The sequence below is a fragment of the Mustela erminea genome, chromosome 12 (genome assembly GCF_009829155.1).
Source record: "Mustela erminea isolate mMusErm1 chromosome 12, mMusErm1.Pri, whole genome shotgun sequence".
In the NCBI taxonomy this organism is placed as follows: Eukaryota; Metazoa; Chordata; class Mammalia; order Carnivora; family Mustelidae; genus Mustela; species Mustela erminea.
This window is the reverse complement of record NC_045625.1, coordinates 623,796-640,208: the sequence shown is the minus strand read 5'-3', so window position 1 is coordinate 640,208 and position 16,413 is coordinate 623,796. Positions and strand designations below refer to the sequence as shown.

Below are 16,413 nucleotides of genomic sequence, written 5' to 3'. Positions count from 1 at the left end.
TTCCTGAAGGTGGTTTCTGTCCCCCCTCCTTCCATCGGCCCGGAGCGCCTCCCGAGGCCAGCAGGGTCGGTGCTGGCTGGGAGAGATCTGCAGAGACTCGGTGGGGGTAGGTCTGGACGACGAGCTGCTCTTGACTAGGCCCTGCTGGCATGGATTAGGTCAAGACCAGGCCTAGGGCTAGCAGGCCAGTCAGTTGTAAAGAGCACAGCAAGGGCCCCGGAGCTCAAGCGGGCCCTCTCTCCCATGGGCTCGCTGTTCCTTCCCGCCGCAGCCTGGGCAGCCCCGATCATCTCGGACACCTTCCAGCCTCTGTGCAACTAAGCAGAAGATAGGCCCCCACACCTCGGCCCAACCTGGGCCACCAGGAAGCTCCAGTGCCCAGACTGCCTCTATGGTCAGCAGGGTCCACCCAGACCCTCCTTCCGCTGCTCTGCTTTTCTGAGGGCTGGGTTTCCAGCAGGAGCTCCTCCTCCGGGGATTTTCCTGGGTCCCTCCACCCTCCCCTCCTCATCCAGCTCAGTCCTGTGTAGAGGCGCCGGTCCTCCCAGAAGCCCTGCTAAAGTGGACTCCGGCCGTTCAAGAGACCCCAGATTCTAGGGAAGGAGGGGTTTGGGATAACGAAGGGGAGAAGAGTGGAAAGGAGGCCAAGCCAGAAGTCACTGGGGCAGACTAGGGGTCCCCTGGGCTGAGGCTGACACCAGAGTGACCCACCTGGCCGGGCAGGGGAGGGGTCTCTGTGAGGGGCCCACAGTAGCAGCCTCTCCAGGACTGGGCAATGTTCCTTCCCAAGGGAGTTCCTGGCAACGGAGGCAGGGGTTGCCCATGGCTGGCTAATGAAGTCACAGAGCCCTGAGGTGTCCCTGCAGAAGAGAGCCAGATACTTTGACAATGAATTTTGACCAGAAAGCTGTGAAATTCCTGGCGAATTTTTACATCAGTGGAGGCCAGCACTGGACTCATGGTTCCCTGAGGCAGAGGCCACTTGTGCCAGCCCGGTAACTTCTCTGGGAGCTGGGTGTGCCGGGGGAGCCACCCGGACGGGACGGCCCGGCCCTTGGGCTGGGTGGACAGCGCTCCCCCCTCTCCCTTGTAGGCCCAAGGCTACTGTGTTCTTGTGGGGCCCCCAGCCAGGGGCCCCCGGGGAGATGTGGCCCCCGGGAGTGCAGGAGCTCCAGGCTGGCCTCAGGACGGAACCGGGCTTCCTGCAGGAGCACCCGCCTATCTGCGCCCAGAACCGGAGGGAGCTGTGTGAGCAAGGGTCCTGGCTACCCCCACCTCAGTCCGGTCTCGGGAGGCGGGCAGGGCTAGGGAGGCGCCCGCTGAGTCCCCAGGCCCGGAGTTTGCTTCCTGCCAGGGCTGGAACGACGCCCACCCATCGTGACCGACCTGCAGACCCCCGGCCCCACCAAGTACCCGGTGCCGGACGCTTCCGTGCGCGAGTCCTCTCCGCATCCCCACTTCAGCATCGGCCGCAGACTCCGCACCCGCGGTGCGTGTCCCCTCCCCACCGCCCGCCCCGCCCCGCCCCGCCCCACCGCCCGCCCCGCCCCGCCCCACCGCCCGCCCCGCCCCTCCCCCCGCCCCGCCCCGCCCCGCCCCACCGCCCGCCCCTGCCCCCGGAAGCGGGGCTCGGGCCGCCGGCCTTCCCTGCCCCACAACCGCGCTGCCGCTGCTGCAGAGGGCGGTGGCCGCAGGGCGTGGCAGACCTTGTGGTTCCAGAGCGAAAGCCCCTTCACGCAGAAGGCCGACTTTAACCAAGAGCAAAAGGTGGAGGGCCCGCCCGGCTCCTCCTGCGGGGGCGGGCTGGGGAGGGGCGGGGCCTGCGGGCGGGCTGGAGGGGGGCCGGGAAGGGGCGGGGTTTACGGGGTGCGGTCGGGCGGAGAGCGGGCTCGGGAAGGGGCGGGGTTTACGGGGTGCGGTCGGGCGGAGGGGGCGGGCTCGGGAAGGGGCGGGGCTGTGGGAGCTGCCGGGTGGAGGGGGCGGGGCCTGCTGGAGGGGTCGGGAAGGGGCGGGGCCCGCGGGAGCAGCCGCAGCCTCTTTCCCCCCCGCAGTGGCCATCACCCGCGGACTACCAGCCACTCATCCCGCTTGCCTTCCCGGCTTTCAGCTGTGGGGTCCGCCGCCCCTCTTCCAAGACAGTTGAGGCCCCCGCCCGCCCTGGGCTGCCGCGGGCCGGGGGTGCGGGTCACCGTCCCCAGCCCCAGCTTCAGGGCCCTCCACAGGCCCCGCGGGACAAGAAGCTTCCCGGCCCTAACACCTACGACATCTTTCCTGGGTGCCGCCTGCAGAACCCGCGCCCGCCCGCCTTCTCCATGAGCCGCTCACCGGCCTTCGCCTCCTGGCTCAGTTCCTGTGAGGAGACCTCCGAGAGAGGAGGCCAGGCCGGGGCAGGGGTGGGGACAGCCTGCGGGGAGCTGCGAGCTGCGCGGCCCCTGGCGCTTTAGCCTAGTGGGCTCCACCTTCTCCCCCGCAGCCCGCAGTCCCGGCCCAGCTGCCCACCACGTGGAGGGTTGCTCTAACTGGCGCTTCCCCGCTGCGCCGAGAGTGGTGATCCAGGGTGTCCGAAGACCCAAGCGCCATGACACGGGACCCTTCTGCACTGTGTAGCGCCACCTCTGCACAGCTGGCCACCCGCTTATTCACAGAACCCTGGTTTCCTTGGGGGCCTTCCCAGGCCTGCCTGGAACTAAGGGCCTCCCCCTCGGCCTTTTGACTCTGTGGGTGTCTCTGACCCACCCTCCTGGCTGACCAACCCCTCTGTGAGCTGCGGACATTGAGGACAGTCTAGCCCAAAGCCCATCTATCCCCCCCCCCCCCCCCAATACAGAGATGCTGAAGGTTCTTCCCGACTCTGCTGTGTGCTTGACTGGTGAGCTGTCCCACAGATGTGGCCTGCTGCTGACCTGTCATGTTTGGTTTTCCTTGCCCAGGGGTCTCCCTCTGCTTCCCCTTTGGTGCCCTCTACTCTAGGGCAGGTAGGGTGGCAGCCTGGGGCTTCCTGGCTGGGGACTGCACGGGAGGGGACCCAGTGGGCAATACAAGACACCTCCACCCAGGTGTGCTACTCAAGGGACTGGCCAAGCTGCCAGTGTACCCAAGGATCAGTTGTCATCTTGAGGTGAGGTCGGCCTGCCCCACGACCAGGGAGGGTGCAGAGGACCAGCTGGTTCTCCACTTCTTCGGCTCCTGCCCAAAGACCCTGTGAACTTGCCCAGGGCTGTGTAGGCCATACCACAGCCAGCAGACTTTCTGGGCCTTCACTTGTTAGGGTCCTGCCTCTGCCCACAGGAGCAGCCTACCTTTCTACCAAGGGGTTGCCTCCCTTAAGGGCCTCACCTGCAGCTGGGGCGGCTCCTGTCCCTGCACCAGTTCCTCCAGGGTTCCTTCCTGTGCCACCCATGTGATGGGCCAGAGCCTGACCCCTTCAAAAAGGCACTGCAACAGTTGATGCTGTGGTGTGGACATCATTCCATCCAGCAGAGAGGCCAAAGCCAGGGGGTCTGAGTGCAATTTACCTGTCACCTCCTCTAGAGCTCAATTTGGACGTTGAGCCGCAGCATCCCTGGGAATTAGAGCAGTGGCATGGCAGATGGCCATCCTTAGGCCCGGGGCTGACCAGCTCAGCCTGCAGGCAACAGAGGCAGAGCCATAGAAGGCCTGGCCTTGGGAGCTTGATTCAGGGGAAAGAGGGTGGAAAGCAACCCCCAGGGCTCAAAGCCACGAGTGGGACCAGCAGGAAGGAGCACTGCCCTCCAGCTGGGCTGAAGAGGGAGGGCTTCCTGGAGGAGGTAGCAGGGGAAGTGACTTTTAAAGATGACCAGGAGTTTGCTGGGCAGTAGGAAGGGGATTTCTAGCAGGAAGAACCTCAGAAGACAAAAAGGGAGAGGGGTGATGTTTGGTGTGGCCAAACCCGGGAGGACACAGGGCTGTTTGGGGGGAGAGGGGAGCTGGTGGGCTGAGAGGCCGCAGAGCGCTGAGTGCTGGGTCCAGGGGCTTGAACACGTAGCAGAGAGGAGCCCAAGGAGAGTGCCCATCAGGCGGTGCCCACTCACGATGCCCAGCTTCTTGCATTGCAAGGGACAAGGGACACCATAAAACCTGAGCCTTGAATTCGCAGTGTGTCAGGATGGACGAATCAGCCTGAGGGCCACCCGCCTTGGGTTAGCCTTGGGCTTGGATATTCACTGTGATGAGTGAGGACACCTGTTCTTGTCCCGATCTCACTCTGTCCCCCAGGTCTCCAGTGGGTCTCCGCTCGGCGCCTCCGGAAGCACACGGTCGAGTGTAGTCTTGGTGACAACCTTGCGCCGCAGCCTCTTCCCCGTCTCTGCTGGGCAAGGAGGAAGCCAAGTTCCAGGGACGCAGGGGTCGCGCACCCAGTGCGGCCCGTGGGCGGGGGCAGCGAGGGCGGACGCTCCTCCTGAAGCCAAAATACTGTCCGCGTCGAAAGGCCGCTCGCGGGGCTTTTCAGGATTAAAGCCCACGGGGTCAAAACCCCAGTTCCGACCCCGCCGGCAGCCCCCTTCCCGGGTCCCCCGCCCCGGCGCCCCGCAGCGCGCCGCCGTGCCCCCCGAGGACCCTGAGCCCGAGGATGAGGTCACGCGCAGCGCACGCTCGCGGCCCGGCGGGAGACCCGCGGCGAAGGGCCGCGGCTGGGAGCCTCACCGGGCGGCGGGCCGCGGCGCAGGGGGCGGGGCGCTCGTCCTCCGCGCGCTCGCTCCCAGGAACCTCTGCGCGCCGCCGGCGGCGTTTCCGGGGGACCGTTTGGCCGGCGGACGCGGCCTCGCAGGACGGAAGTGGGCGGCCACGGCTCCGGCGGAGCCGCGCTGCCGGCGGGACCTGGCGGAGCTGGAGGGCGCCGGGGAGCGGAGCGCGGGCGGCCCCCGAGGCCCGAGCGAGCGGACGCCGGGGGCGCCTGCGGCGGGCGCGGCGGCGCCGGGGGAGCGCGGCGGGGATGGGGCGCCGGGCCGCGCGGGGGCCGCGGCCTCGGCCATGTTCGCGGGGCTGCAGGACTTGGGCGTGGCCAACGGCGAGGACCTGAAGGAGACGCTGACCAACTGCACGGAGCCGCTCAAGGCCATCGAGCAGTTCCAGGTGCGGCGGCCGGGCTGCGGGGGCTGCGGGGGCTGCGGGGCCTGCGGGGGTTGCGGGGCCTGCGGGGGCTGCGGGGGGCTGCGGCGGCTGCGGGGGGCTGCGGCGGCTGCGGAGGGCTGCGGGGCCTGCGGGGGTTGCGGGGGCTGCGGGGGGCTGCGGCGGCTGCGGGGGCCTGCGGCGGCTGCGGGCCCTGCGGGGGGCTGCGGGGCCTGCGGGGCCTGTGGGGGCTGCGGGGGTTGCGGGGGGCTGCGGCGGCTGCGGGGCCTGCGGGGGTTGCGGGGGGCTGCGGGGCCTGCGGCGGCTGCAGGGCCTGCGGGGGGCTGCGGGGGACGTGCCTGCGCCGGCCGCGCCGAGCGTCCTGGGGTCGCTCCGCGCCCCAGGAGGCGAAGCCGACCCCGCGCCCACGGGCCACCTCTTTCCCCAGACGGAGAATGGCGTACTGCTGCCCTCCCTGCAGTCCGCCCTGCCGTTCCTGGACCTGCACGGGACGCCGCGGCTGGAGTTCCACCAGTCGGTGTTCGACGAGCTGCGGGACAAGCTGCTGGAGCGCGTGTCGGCCATCGCCTCGGAGGGCAAGGCCGAGGAGAGGTGGGTGGGCCGGTGAGACGCGCAGCTCTTCTCTGGGCCCTGCTGGGGCACTGACCCCCTGGCCGCGCGTGGAGACCCGTCCCCTGTCCTGGCAGCTGCCTGGGGCACGGAGGCCGCCGCTGTGCTCAGAAAGGGCGTCTTTCCAGGTACAAGAAACTGGAGGACCTCCTGGAAAAGAGCTTTTCCTTGGTGAAGATGCCGTCCCTGCAGCCGGTGGTGATGTGCGTAATGAAGCACCTGCCCAAGGTGAGCACCACAGGCCAGGCTCAGGGCTCGCTCTGGATCAGGGTGACGGCTTGGAGCTGGGGAGCTGTGCTGAGCCGCCTGCCCAGACCCGCAGCTCCGGGGCACGTTGTCCAAGCCAGGCAGAGACAGAAGCTTGGGTTGTGGGACCCACAGCGGCTTGGCAGGAGCTGGCCGTCCGTCGGCCTCTGCCGGGGGGCCTGGGGTCCAGGCGCAGGCGCAGGTGGGGCTGGGCTTGAGGTGGCCGCTGCTGGGGGCGCTGAGGTCTCCTGACCTATCCTGAGGGGTGGCCCATGTGCATGTGTAGGTTCCGGAGAAGAAGCTAAAGCTGGTGATGGCCGACAAGGAGCTTTACCGGGCCTGTGCGGTGGAGGTGAAGCGGCAGATCTGGCAGGACAACCAGGCCCTGTTCGGGGACGAAGTGTCCCCGCTGCTGAAGCAGTACATCCTGGAGAAGGAGAGTGCGCTTTTCAGCACAGAGCTCTCCGTCCTGCACAACTTCTTCAGCCCTTCCCCGAAGACAAGACGCCAGGGCGAGGTGAGGCCGGCCGCACCCTGACCACCCCCTTCCCCGCCGCAGCGGGGACTTCCATTGTTCCGCTCATGGGAAGGGCGGGCTTGTGTGTGTGGCTGGCCAAGGGGCCTTGTGGTGCTGGGCCTCGTGGGGGTCTCTTTGCTGTATGTGCTTGGCCCTTGGCAACCTGGCAAGCCTTCCCAGTGATGATCCTCAATTCTTCTTTTGCTCTAGGAGGTTTTGGTTTTCAAGGTTTTATTTTTATTTTTTATTTTGTTATTATTATTTTTTAAAGATTTCATTTATTTAATTGACAGATCACAAGTAGTCAGAGAGGCAGAGAGAGAGAGGGGGAAGCAGGCTCCCCACTGAGCAGAGAGCCTGATGCGGGGCTCGATCCCAGGACCCTGAGATCACGACCTGAGCTGAAGGCAGAGGCTTTAACCCACTGAGCCACCCAGGCGACCCTCAAGATTTTGTTTTTAAGTTCTCTCTACATCCAGCATGGGGCTCAAACTCACAGTCCCAAGATCAGGAGTGACACACGCTCCTGACTGACCTTGCCCGACATTTCTCTTTTTTTAAAAAAAGATTTTTATGGGTTTTTTAGAGAGTATGAGCATTTGGGAGGAGCAGGGGAGAGGGAGAAGCAGGCTGCCCACTGTGCAGGGGCCTGATGTGGGGCCTGATCCCAAGACCTTGGGATCCTGACCTGTGCTGAAGGCAGATGCTTAACCACTGAGCCCCCCAGGGATCCCTCCTTTTTTCCGTTTCTTTGTCTGACTCCCTTAGTATTTTGGCAAATATTTCTTGAGTCCTGACTTCCTGCTGTAGGTGCTTGCACCCTTCACTGACCCAAGAGGTCTCGGCGTTTGCCTGGGGCAGGCACTACAGAGTGCGTGTCTCAGACTGGTCATGTAGAGCTCAAGGGGTGGCCAAGGGCTGCGGAGACATGAGGCTGCAGAGCAAGGCGAAGCAGGGCTGGGGGGTGAGCATGGGCTCTGAAGGGGAGCCTGCTGACCGCCAGGAATCACGCGGCTTATGCGGCCGAGCCGAGAGCACGCGATGAGTAGATCGGGGGCTGAGCTCGGGAGGGCTGGAGGCCACCACGGAGACTTTGGCTTTTCCCAGCACGTTGGGGGTCACAGAAGTCGCCTGACCTGCTCCAGAGTGATGGTGCACGGAGGAGGGTGGCAGTGGGGAGCCACCAGACTCTGGTTGAGTGGCGCCGGGTGTTTTGTTGGCCCTTCACTTTCTCGCCGAGGACCGTGGGCTGCTGTGAAGTGGGATCTGACCTGACGCCTCCTGCCGCGGTCTGGCCCGTGGGGGCAGTACTCCTTCCTGGCTGTGGTCTCTTGCCTTTTCCTCACATTCCCCTCCAAGCCAGTGCCCTCCGGGGGGGGCTGGGTCTTTCTGGCTCTGTGGCCTGCGCCCACCATGAGGGGGAGGGTATCGCCCACGGCCCTCAGGCTGTGGCTCAGCCACTGGGGCCACGGCTGTGGGCCTCGCTGGCCTCCCCGCCAGTAGCCTGAGCTTCACCACTCTTGTTCGCCGGCAGGCCAGCTCTGATGCCTGCTAAAGAGACCTTGCCTGGGGCCCCCGAGGTTGCCTCCCGCACTCGCCGCCCCGGCCGTCCCTGCTCGTCTCTGCCCCGTGTCCAGGCTGTCGGGTCCGTGATGCCTGTTACCCCAGGTTTCGCGCGTCCTTCCCAGTGTCAGAGCCGGAGGCCCAGCCCTTGTTCGGGAGCAGTGAGCCATGCTCCCTCCTACTGGCCGCGGCGGTGTGGCAGGAACCTTCTGCGAGGGACGTGGGGCGGACTGCAGAAGTGGGTGGTCCCTACCGAGGAGCAGGCCAGGTGCTAGACGTGGGACAGGGCCGCCAAGGGGCGTGGTGCTTTGGGACAATGCAGGGAGCCAGGTGGCCCAGGCTGGGCTTCCCTGGGCCCTGTGGCCAGCATCCCTCCTCTGGGCCTGCATCTCCCTGGGCCAGCTGACCGGGCAAGCAGGCAGCGGACCTCCTGGGCGGCTCTGAGGAGTCTGGGGTCACAGGTCAATGGCCTTTCGGAGAAGCTGGGATCTGATCTCACGTGGGCTTCGTCTCCTTAAGCGCCAGAAATGCCACCTGCTGACCTAGAGCTGGCATCTTGTGAGAGCGGAGACTCCCGGGTGTCAGGACCGGACCGTGCTGCCCGGGGCTGTCCGTGACCCTGCGGCGCGGGCCGCCCCCCGCCCCCAGGTGGTGCAGAAGCTGACGCAGATGGTGGGGAAGAACGTGAAACTGTACGACATGGTGCTGCAGTTCCTGCGGACGCTGTTCCTGCGGACGCGCAACGTGCACTACTGTACCCTGCGGGCCGAGCTGCTCATGTCCCTGCATGAGCTGGACGTCGGGGACATCTGCTCTGTGGACCCCTGCCACAAGGTGCTGGCTGCGCCGGCCCCTCCCCCTTCCTTCTGTCTCTTCCCTGTCTGCGCCCCATGCCCAGCGGCCCCTCTGTGCCAGGCCGGGGCCACCTCAGCCAATTGGACTCCAGGGCAGGGGGCCTCTTCCGGCCCTTATGTCAGAGCCAGCTGCCTCGACCTCCCTTGTGTGCCTGCTCTGTGTCTTCCTCTGCTCCAGTTGGGACCAGCCCCATGGCCCTTCTTGGACACTTGCTCTGGCTTCTTTTGGGGGTTCTTTGGGGTTTCCCTGGCCACTGGCGCTCCCCTGCTCTAGAGCCCTCCAGGGGCAGGGCTTCCTGTGCTGCCCTTGTCCCCAGTGTGGGTGCTGTGTGGCCTGGGACCGTGTCCCTTCCTGCGGGCTGTGTGGTGTCAGCACGTGAGACTGTAGCCCCCACCCCCACAAGGTGGGCCAGGGAGGGCCCTTGAGGACAGGGCACGCGCACTATCTCCTCCGCGCACTGACTGGCCCGCCGGGCACGTGGGACCTCGGGCCTGTCTGCCTTTGCACTGAGCTGGGCCTGGACCACATGAGGCAGCGAGGCCTGCTGTCCGTGAGACGTGGGTGCCGGCCGTGTTCTCTGATGACGTCCTGATCGTGCTTCCTCCCTGCAGTTTACCTGGTGCCTGGACGCCTGCATCCGTGAGCGCTTCGTGGACAGCAAGAGGGCCCGGGAGCTGCAGGGGTTTCTGGACGGAGTGAAGAAGGGGCAGGAGCAAGTCCTGGGGTAAGGGTGAGCCTTGTACAGGTGCTCCCCCGCCCCCGAGGTCCTGTCGGCAGGTGTCCGGGCAAGCAGGCTCTGTCTGCAGTTTATTCTAGTACGTCTCGGAACTACCGGGTGCTCGTGCGCACCGCTGAGGCCCAGGTGCTGTGGCTGAGGCTCTCGGAGTCTCCGGGAAGCCTGGGCCTGGGCCAGGGCATGGGTGTGACAGAGGGCTGGGCGTTCGGCCCCGTCCCAGGGGCCTGCTGTGCTGGGGGCATCTGGCTCCCAGCACTGTTTTCTCTCTCTGTCTCTGGGGGGTCCAGCATGTGCTTACAGAATCGGGGTCAGGTTTTCAGAACCAAAATGGGAACTTAATTTTTTAAAAAAGGTTTTTTGACTCTTTAGTGTTTTGAGTACGTCAGAGATGAGTTACGAATGGCAGAGTTGTTCCGGGAAGGGATCCAGAGCAGGTAGACAGCCTTGCTCTGTGTGGAGGGGCCCTTCTCCCCGGCCTGAGGCCAGGCCACGGAAGCACAATGTGCCTGTCCTCGCAGGGACCTGTCCATGATCCTGTGTGACCCCTTTGCCATCAACACGCTGTCACTGAGCACTGTCCGCCACCTGCAGGAGCTGGTCGGCCAGGAGACGCTGCCCAGGGTGAGCGTGCCAGGCTGGCTGCCCGCTGCCTCTGGGTAGGGCTGCGGGCACGGACTGCTGCTGGTCAGGTGTGCACGTGCTCCTTCTGGTGGCCGGTGGGCATGTGGAGCCTGGGAGCGAAGTGGCTGGTAGTGGCTGCGCCAGGAGGACCCGGCGGCAATGGGAGGTGTCCGCGGGGGAGGGAGGCCCCCCGAGCACGTGTTGAGTGTTGAGGCCTGTGCTTCCCCGCAGGACAGCCCAGATCTCCTCCTGCTGCTCAGGCTGCTGGCCCTGGGCCAGGGGGCGTGGGACATGATCGACAGCCAGGTCTTCAAGGAGCCCAAGATGGTAACAGTACTGGGGTGCGATTGTGTCTGTGACCTTTGCGAGAGGGTCTGTGGGGCTGAGGAAGATGAGCAAGGTGGGGCCTTGGGAGGCGGGATGGAGGACCGGGCCTTTAGGTCGCCGTCCAGAAGACCTTGACGTGAGCTGGGTGGGTGAGGGCCGGGGTACGGGCCAGGACAAAAGCAGGGCTGTGCTGGACAAGTTTGGGGTCTTCTCCCGGCCTAGGAGGTGGAGCTCGTGACCAGGTTCCTGCCCATGCTCATGTCCTTCGTGGTGGACGACCACACCTTCAACGTGGATCAGAAGCTCCCGGCCGAGGAGAAGGCCCCCATCTTGTACCCAAACACGCTTCCGGAGAGTTTCACCAAGTAGGGGCTCGGAGGCGTGGGCGGGGTGCCTCGCCCTCGGGCTCCCCGCGGAAGGCCCTGCGGCGCGAGCGAGTGGCTCGGGGCTGACCCGTCCTCGCCGGCGCAGGTTCCTGCAGGAGCAGCGCATGGCCTGTGAGGTGGGACTCTACTACGTGCTGCACGTCACCAAGCAGAGGAACAAGAACGCGTTGCTCCGCCTGCTGCCAGGGCTCGGTGAGTGCAGGCAGGCGCCCGCCTCGGTGCGGCCCTGGTCTTCCGGAAGTCGCTCTGGTACAGGGGCGAGCCCAGCCTGGTAGACTCAGACACCCCTTGCCACGGTCGCCGTTTGTGGAGGGGCCCTTTCTGCTGTGCTGCTTCCCAGCTGGCAAGGGAGGGGTCGTCCCTCTAGTCCCTGCGACGTGGACAGGGCCCATCCCAGATGGTCTCGGGCCACGGGCGCTGTGGGGCGGGGGGCTTCTTGGTAGGAAGAAGAGGGCAGGGCCTGAGTGGACGCCTTTGGGAGTAAGCTGCAGGCCAAGCCAGGGAGGGGGTGTTCCGGAGCACCCGGCTTTCCCACTGCTGGCCGCAGGCTCGTCTGGGGTGTTGAGGCTGCTTTGGAGAGTTGTCGCCCGTCCCTTGCTGAGCCTGTTTCTGGGTCATTGACGGCTCTGAGGATGGCGCGTGTGTCACGTTTCCCGTGTTCTGTTTGCGAAGGAAGCTGTTTGGTCTTCATTTATCTCCAGCTCCCATCTGAGTGAGCAGCACGAACTTGTTTTCTTACCAGAGGCCAGAGGATGAAGTGCGTCTCCCAGGGCTTCAGTGGAGCTGCAGGCAGGGCCGGCTCCTGGAGGCTCCGGGGAGAACCCGTGTCCTTGTCGTCAGCTGCTAGGGCCCGCCCACACCTGGGCCCCTGGTTGGGTCTTGCAGGTCCCCCTCCCAGTGGCTCTCACCCCGTGTCCCTCTGACCCCGGCCTCCTCCGTGCGGCAGAGTGCCCCTGGGTGGTGTCAGGCCCGTCCTGGGGCTTCTGACCACGTGAGGGAGCGCTCTCACCGCTTTTGGATCAGAGCGTGGACACGTCTTGGGCTGTCCTCCTCCTGGCCACAGAGGCTAGAGCTTTTGAGTATGTTTCTGGAAGCTTCTAAGAGTGCAGGTGCAAATAATTTGCCTTTCTCATTTCTGTTCATTTCAGTACTTTGGTTTCTTTCTGCGGTCTCCAGGCGTGGGTTAGATGCGGGGGTGTCCTGCCTGCCTCAGGAGCTCTCACGTCCCCCAGCCCCGCAGTGCTGCCCAGTGGGCAGGGATGCGGGCCTTTCCTTGTTCCTTGGTGGCATTAGTGGGTGTTAGAATGGATGTCGAGTTAAAAATTCTTTTCTGGTTTTTTTTTTTCTTAGCTTTTTCTCTTTTTTTAAGAGACTTTGTCAGAGCGCGAGCAGGAGCAGGGGGAGCGGCAGGCAGAGGGAGGAGCAGGTCCCCGCCGAGCAGGGAGCCTGACATGGGACCTCATCCCAGGACCCGGGGACCACGACCTGAGCCGAAGGCAGACACCCAACCGACTGAGCCACCCAGGCACCCCTATTTTTTAGCTTTTTATTGTGAAAAAAATTTTTTTTAAGATTTTTTATTTATTCATTTGACAGGGAGAGATCACAAGGAGGCAGAGAGAGGGGGAAGCAGGCTCCCCGCTGAGCAGAGAGCCCGATGCGGGACTCGATCCCAGGACCCGAGATCATGACCCGAGCCGAAGGCAGCGGCTTAACCCACTGAGCCACCCAGGCGCCCCTTACTGTGAGAATTTTTGATGAAATCACAGAGCACCACACGGTGGAGCCCAGGGCCTGCTGCCTGCCTGCATGGGGGCCGTGGAGACGGTCTGGACGTGAACCCAGACTCGGCATCGCAGCAGCTGAGAGGGACCTAGCAGGTGTCTCTACAGAAGACGGGTGCTGTCAGAAACCACGATGCCACCGTGGCCACACGTGGGGCCAGGTCTTGGCGCTGCGCGCAATTGCCCGGCCACCCCGTGGTGGTGTTCTGTGGGTAGTTTGCGCCAATCGGGAAGTGTATCACTTCCAGCTCTCGTGTTTCTTTGTTACCTCTAGGGTTTCCCACCATCTGTAGGCTTCTGTGGGATTTGCTGGGACTTGGTGGGCAGTGTCCCCTGTTGTGACTGTGGACCTGCCTGGGTGTCCTGTCCACTCAGATGTGGGGCAGGAGCCCACCCCGGCTGTGTCTGGCCGCATCTGGGTCCACTCACGCTTTGGGTGCCGCTGGCGTCGCTCCGTCAGCCCGGAGGGCCCTGGCGGTGCTTCCCGAGCAGCTGGTACAGCACTTGTGTTTGTGTGCGTCCCCTGTGGCCTGCCCTCCGGCTGGGGCTCTGACCGGTCGGCTGTGCGCGTAGGCGTTCTTGTCTCTGCTTGTCGTTGAGGCTCCCTGGTAGTCACTCCCGCTGTTTCTTTTAAGTTCTGGAGTTGGTGGCTTCGAAGCATGAAGTCACTTTCTGGTGTCGTCTTTCTCTCAGAACCGGGCCACCAGCCGTCAGGTCAAGCTCGTGGGCTGGGCCGTGGCGCTTGGCCAAGGGTCACAGCCACTGGAGATGGGCTCTCCTGCCCTGCCTGGCCCGGTCCTCACACCGTAGCCTGCTTCACCACCTACGCCAGGGCCCCTGTCCGCCCCCTGCCCCGTCCACCTGGCCTGTGTGGGTCCCTGGTTCTGTTTTGCAGGCACACTCCAGGGGCAGGGCTGACAGGGCGGGCGGGGCTGACCTGGGCTGTGCTTGCAGTGGAGACCTTCGGTGACCTGGCCTTTGGTGACATCTTCCTGCACCTGCTCACGGGGAACCTGGCGCTACTGGCGGACGAGTTCGCCCTGGAGGACTTCTGCAGGAGCCTCTTTGACGGCTTCCTCCTCACAGCCTCGCCCAGGTGCCCGCACCGGCCCCTGTCCCCTGTCCGCAGTGCCCCTGCCCGGGGTGGTGGTGGGCGCGGCTCAGCTGCAGGGGCGGGGCGTGTGGCCCAGCTTGGGGGGTGGGTCGCTGGGGGGTGGGTCGCGGTGGGCTCGGGGTCACTGCAGCGCGGCCCCTCCCCCAGGAAGGAGAGCGTGCAGCGGCACGTGCTGCGGCTCCTCCTCCACCTGCACCACCGGGTGGCGCCGTCCACGCTGGACGCCTTGCGCAAGGCGCTGGAGCCCACAGGCCAGGTGCGTGCCCCGGCCCTCTCCTTGCGTGCATGTACCCCACGTGGAGGTGTCCCGAGTGCCCCTGGGGCCTGCCCCACAGCCACACGCTTTCCCCCACAGAGCGGAGAGGCGGTGAAGGAGCTTTACTCCCAGCTGGGAGAGAGGCTAGAGCAGCTGGAGCACCGGAAGCCCAGCCCGGCCCAGGCCACGGAGACGCAGGCGCTGGAGCTGCCCCTCCCGGCTGTGTCCACTCCCGCTGGGCTGGGAGGCTTCCCGGGGGCTGCTCAGGACCGGGCCGGGCCCCTGGCGGGTCTGTGACGTTGGCTGGCCAGTAGGCGTTCCCCTGGACTTGGAGTGTTGGGACCCTGTCTCTCCCGAAGGCAGAAGGGCTGCTCGTGGGCTGGGCTGGCTGGAGCCGGGCACTCTCCGCCCCGGACGGCCTATGCTGGGCAGCCTGCTGCTGGGCCTCAGCCCCACCCTGACCTGGGTCCTGGGGCCCGTGTTTGCTCCTTGGAGGCCCTTGGCTGCTTCCCTGGAGGACAGCGCTGGGTGTGATGGACCCAGCTGGCTCCTCGAAGTCACTCCCAGGCTGTGGGGAGCTTCCGGCCTGTTCCTGCCTCATGGTGTGAGTTTCCGCTTCTGTAGGGAAGACAGACTGGCTGCAGTTGTTATTAGGAAAAAGCTACCTTTTTTCCACGGGAGAGGGCAGGGGGACCCAAGCCTGAGGGAAGGGGCGGGCCCAGCTCCGTGGGCCCAGATCAGCCAGTGCTCTGCTGGGTGCGGGCATCTGCCGATGGGATCGTCTGCTCTGGGAGCGCCCGAGTGTTTCACGGGACGGTGTGGCCGGTCCACAGCTCCACAGGGAAGCGGCCGGCAGCACCCTGTGTCGCTGAGGAACAGCTGCCTCAGTTTACCCCGGAGCGGTGAGCTCCTTGCTCAGCCGCACCATCTTGGTCATGTGCAAGCTGTTGCGCACTGTGAGCCTTCACGTATGTAAATAAAAGGTGTTTGGGTAAACCCAGTGGTTGAGCTGTTGGTGGGCACACCCGAGCGTTGGACGTGGGGCAGGTGGGTGGGCACCTTAAGGGCATGTCTGCCTCTGTAGGCCATGGTTTGGATGCCCGTGCCTGTCCCTGGGAGGAGGGACATCCTTAGGGAGGACAGGTGTGTGGGTGGAGGTGGTGGAGGATGGTCCTCTTGCATTTGCTTCCGTTTTCCCTAGAAAGCAGAGAGCCAGGCAGGCCCTCATCCGGCCACACCTGTTCTAGGATCATGGGACATGGGCAGGGCCTGGATAAAGTCCTTCGCCCCAAGTCCCAGGAAGCCTGACAGCACCAACGTCTGTGTGGTGGGTTAGGTGCCCAAGGCCCCAAGCACGCGCCCCTATGCAGAAGAGGGGCGGCAGTCCTGGGGAGCCAGGCCCCATAGCTGGAGAAGAGGATGTGGAGAAGCTGTGCTTCCTCCGTGCGGTGACCCTGCCCGAGGGCACTGAACCGATGGGCAAACAGGAACTCCCATATTTCGGACAGAATGAGAGCTCCCAAGCCCCAAGAGCCACGTTTCCCCGATGCTGGTCACAGGGAAGCGGGGAGCGGGGGGAGGGGGGCAGCTGCAGGGGCAGTGTGCTGAGCAGGGAGCCCGTGTGGGCAAAGGGAGGCTGAGGACAGATAGGGGGGCTATTGGCATGAGGTTGGGGGCCACAGCAGGCCAGCCAAGGGGCGCTGGACTGCCGGTGTCAGAGGGACACAGGGCCAGACTAGCCTGGGCTCACTACGGCTTGCTGAGCTCACTCTTCGGGAGGGCCAAGGTGCAGTGCCGCCCTTGGTCAGAATGGGAAGGGCAGGGGGTCACTCGGGAAGGCCCATCTGTGCAGGGCTGGGAGTAGGGCTGGGAGTAGGGCTGGGCAGGGACACAGGAGCCCCCACCTGCCTTAGTTTTTTCTGAATTTGCTCCCTGACCAGGATGCTGACCTATGCCCGCGGGTGTTCCCCCAGCTCTAGAATTTCTGTCCCAGTGTGCTCGACTGTCCTTGGGGTGGGCGGGCAGAAGGGAAAGGGGGATGGGGGAAGGGAGGCCCTGGAAGAGGAGGAGGGGCGGCAGGAGAGGGAAAGGAGCTCTACTCTGGGAGCCCCCAGGTTGGGGCCGGGGAGGGGAAGAAAGAGGGACTGGGGAGACCCCACTAGGCATGTGGTCCCCTCTGCCCTTGCTGGGCTGCCCTCCCTGTGTGGGGTCAGGCGCAGGAGATGTCCCCGGGGAAGTAAGAGTTCTGTGGAGGACAGGCTGACATGCAAGGGGCTGTGGGATCCCAGAGGAGGGGTGCTCCCTTAGC

The 16,413-nt window shown here is 65.0% G+C and overlaps 2 protein-coding genes across 2 annotated transcripts; both read left to right on the top strand.

Annotated features, from left to right (window-relative positions):
• The first annotated feature begins 855 nt into the window (after positions 1-855).
• STPG3 (sperm-tail PG-rich repeat containing 3) lies at positions 856-4,274 on the top strand. The gene is made up of 6 exons (XM_032309020.1): positions 856-995; positions 1,094-1,248; positions 1,355-1,489; positions 1,679-1,767; positions 2,052-2,352; positions 2,474-4,274. Exons 1-6 carry the CDS (start codon positions 889-891, stop codon positions 2,605-2,607), a joined length of 921 nt encoding a protein of 306 aa, XP_032164911.1. The 5' UTR covers positions 856-888; the 3' UTR covers positions 2,608-4,274.
• Positions 4,275-4,774: 500 nt separating this feature from the next.
• On the top strand, positions 4,775-15,101 carry NELFB (negative elongation factor complex member B). Its single transcript, XM_032309008.1, has 13 exons — positions 4,775-5,094; positions 5,519-5,682; positions 5,829-5,928; positions 6,233-6,463; positions 8,675-8,860; positions 9,493-9,605; positions 10,136-10,238; positions 10,470-10,565; positions 10,788-10,930; positions 11,037-11,143; positions 13,690-13,831; positions 13,997-14,105; positions 14,205-15,101. The coding sequence occupies exons 1-13, from the start codon at positions 4,993-4,995 to the stop codon at positions 14,400-14,402; spliced, it is 1,794 nt and encodes a 597-aa protein (XP_032164899.1). The 5' UTR covers positions 4,775-4,992; the 3' UTR covers positions 14,403-15,101.
• Positions 15,102-16,413: the final 1,312 nt, after the last annotated feature.

What these genes read in the sequence shown, in the direction of transcription:
- STPG3 (XM_032309020.1), top strand. Translation starts at nt 889, where the DNA reads ATGAATTTTGACCAGAAAGCTGTGAAATTCCTGGCGAATTTTTACATC. An exon ending in CCGCAGACTCCGCACCCGCG is followed by an intron (nt 1,490 to 1,678) that starts GTGCGTGTCCCC and finishes CCGCTGCTGCAG; the next exon opens with AGGGCGGTGGCCGCAGGGCG. An exon ending in CGCCTCCTGGCTCAGTTCCT is followed by an intron (nt 2,353 to 2,473) that starts GTGAGGAGACCT and finishes TCTCCCCCGCAG; the next exon opens with CCCGCAGTCCCGGCCCAGCT.
- NELFB (XM_032309008.1), top strand. Translation starts at nt 4,993, where the DNA reads ATGTTCGCGGGGCTGCAGGACTTGGGCGTGGCCAACGGCGAGGACCTG. An exon ending in CTGTGGACCCCTGCCACAAG is followed by an intron (nt 8,861 to 9,492) that starts GTGCTGGCTGCG and finishes TCCTCCCTGCAG; the next exon opens with TTTACCTGGTGCCTGGACGC. An exon ending in GCCAGGAGACGCTGCCCAGG is followed by an intron (nt 10,239 to 10,469) that starts GTGAGCGTGCCA and finishes GCTTCCCCGCAG; the next exon opens with GACAGCCCAGATCTCCTCCT.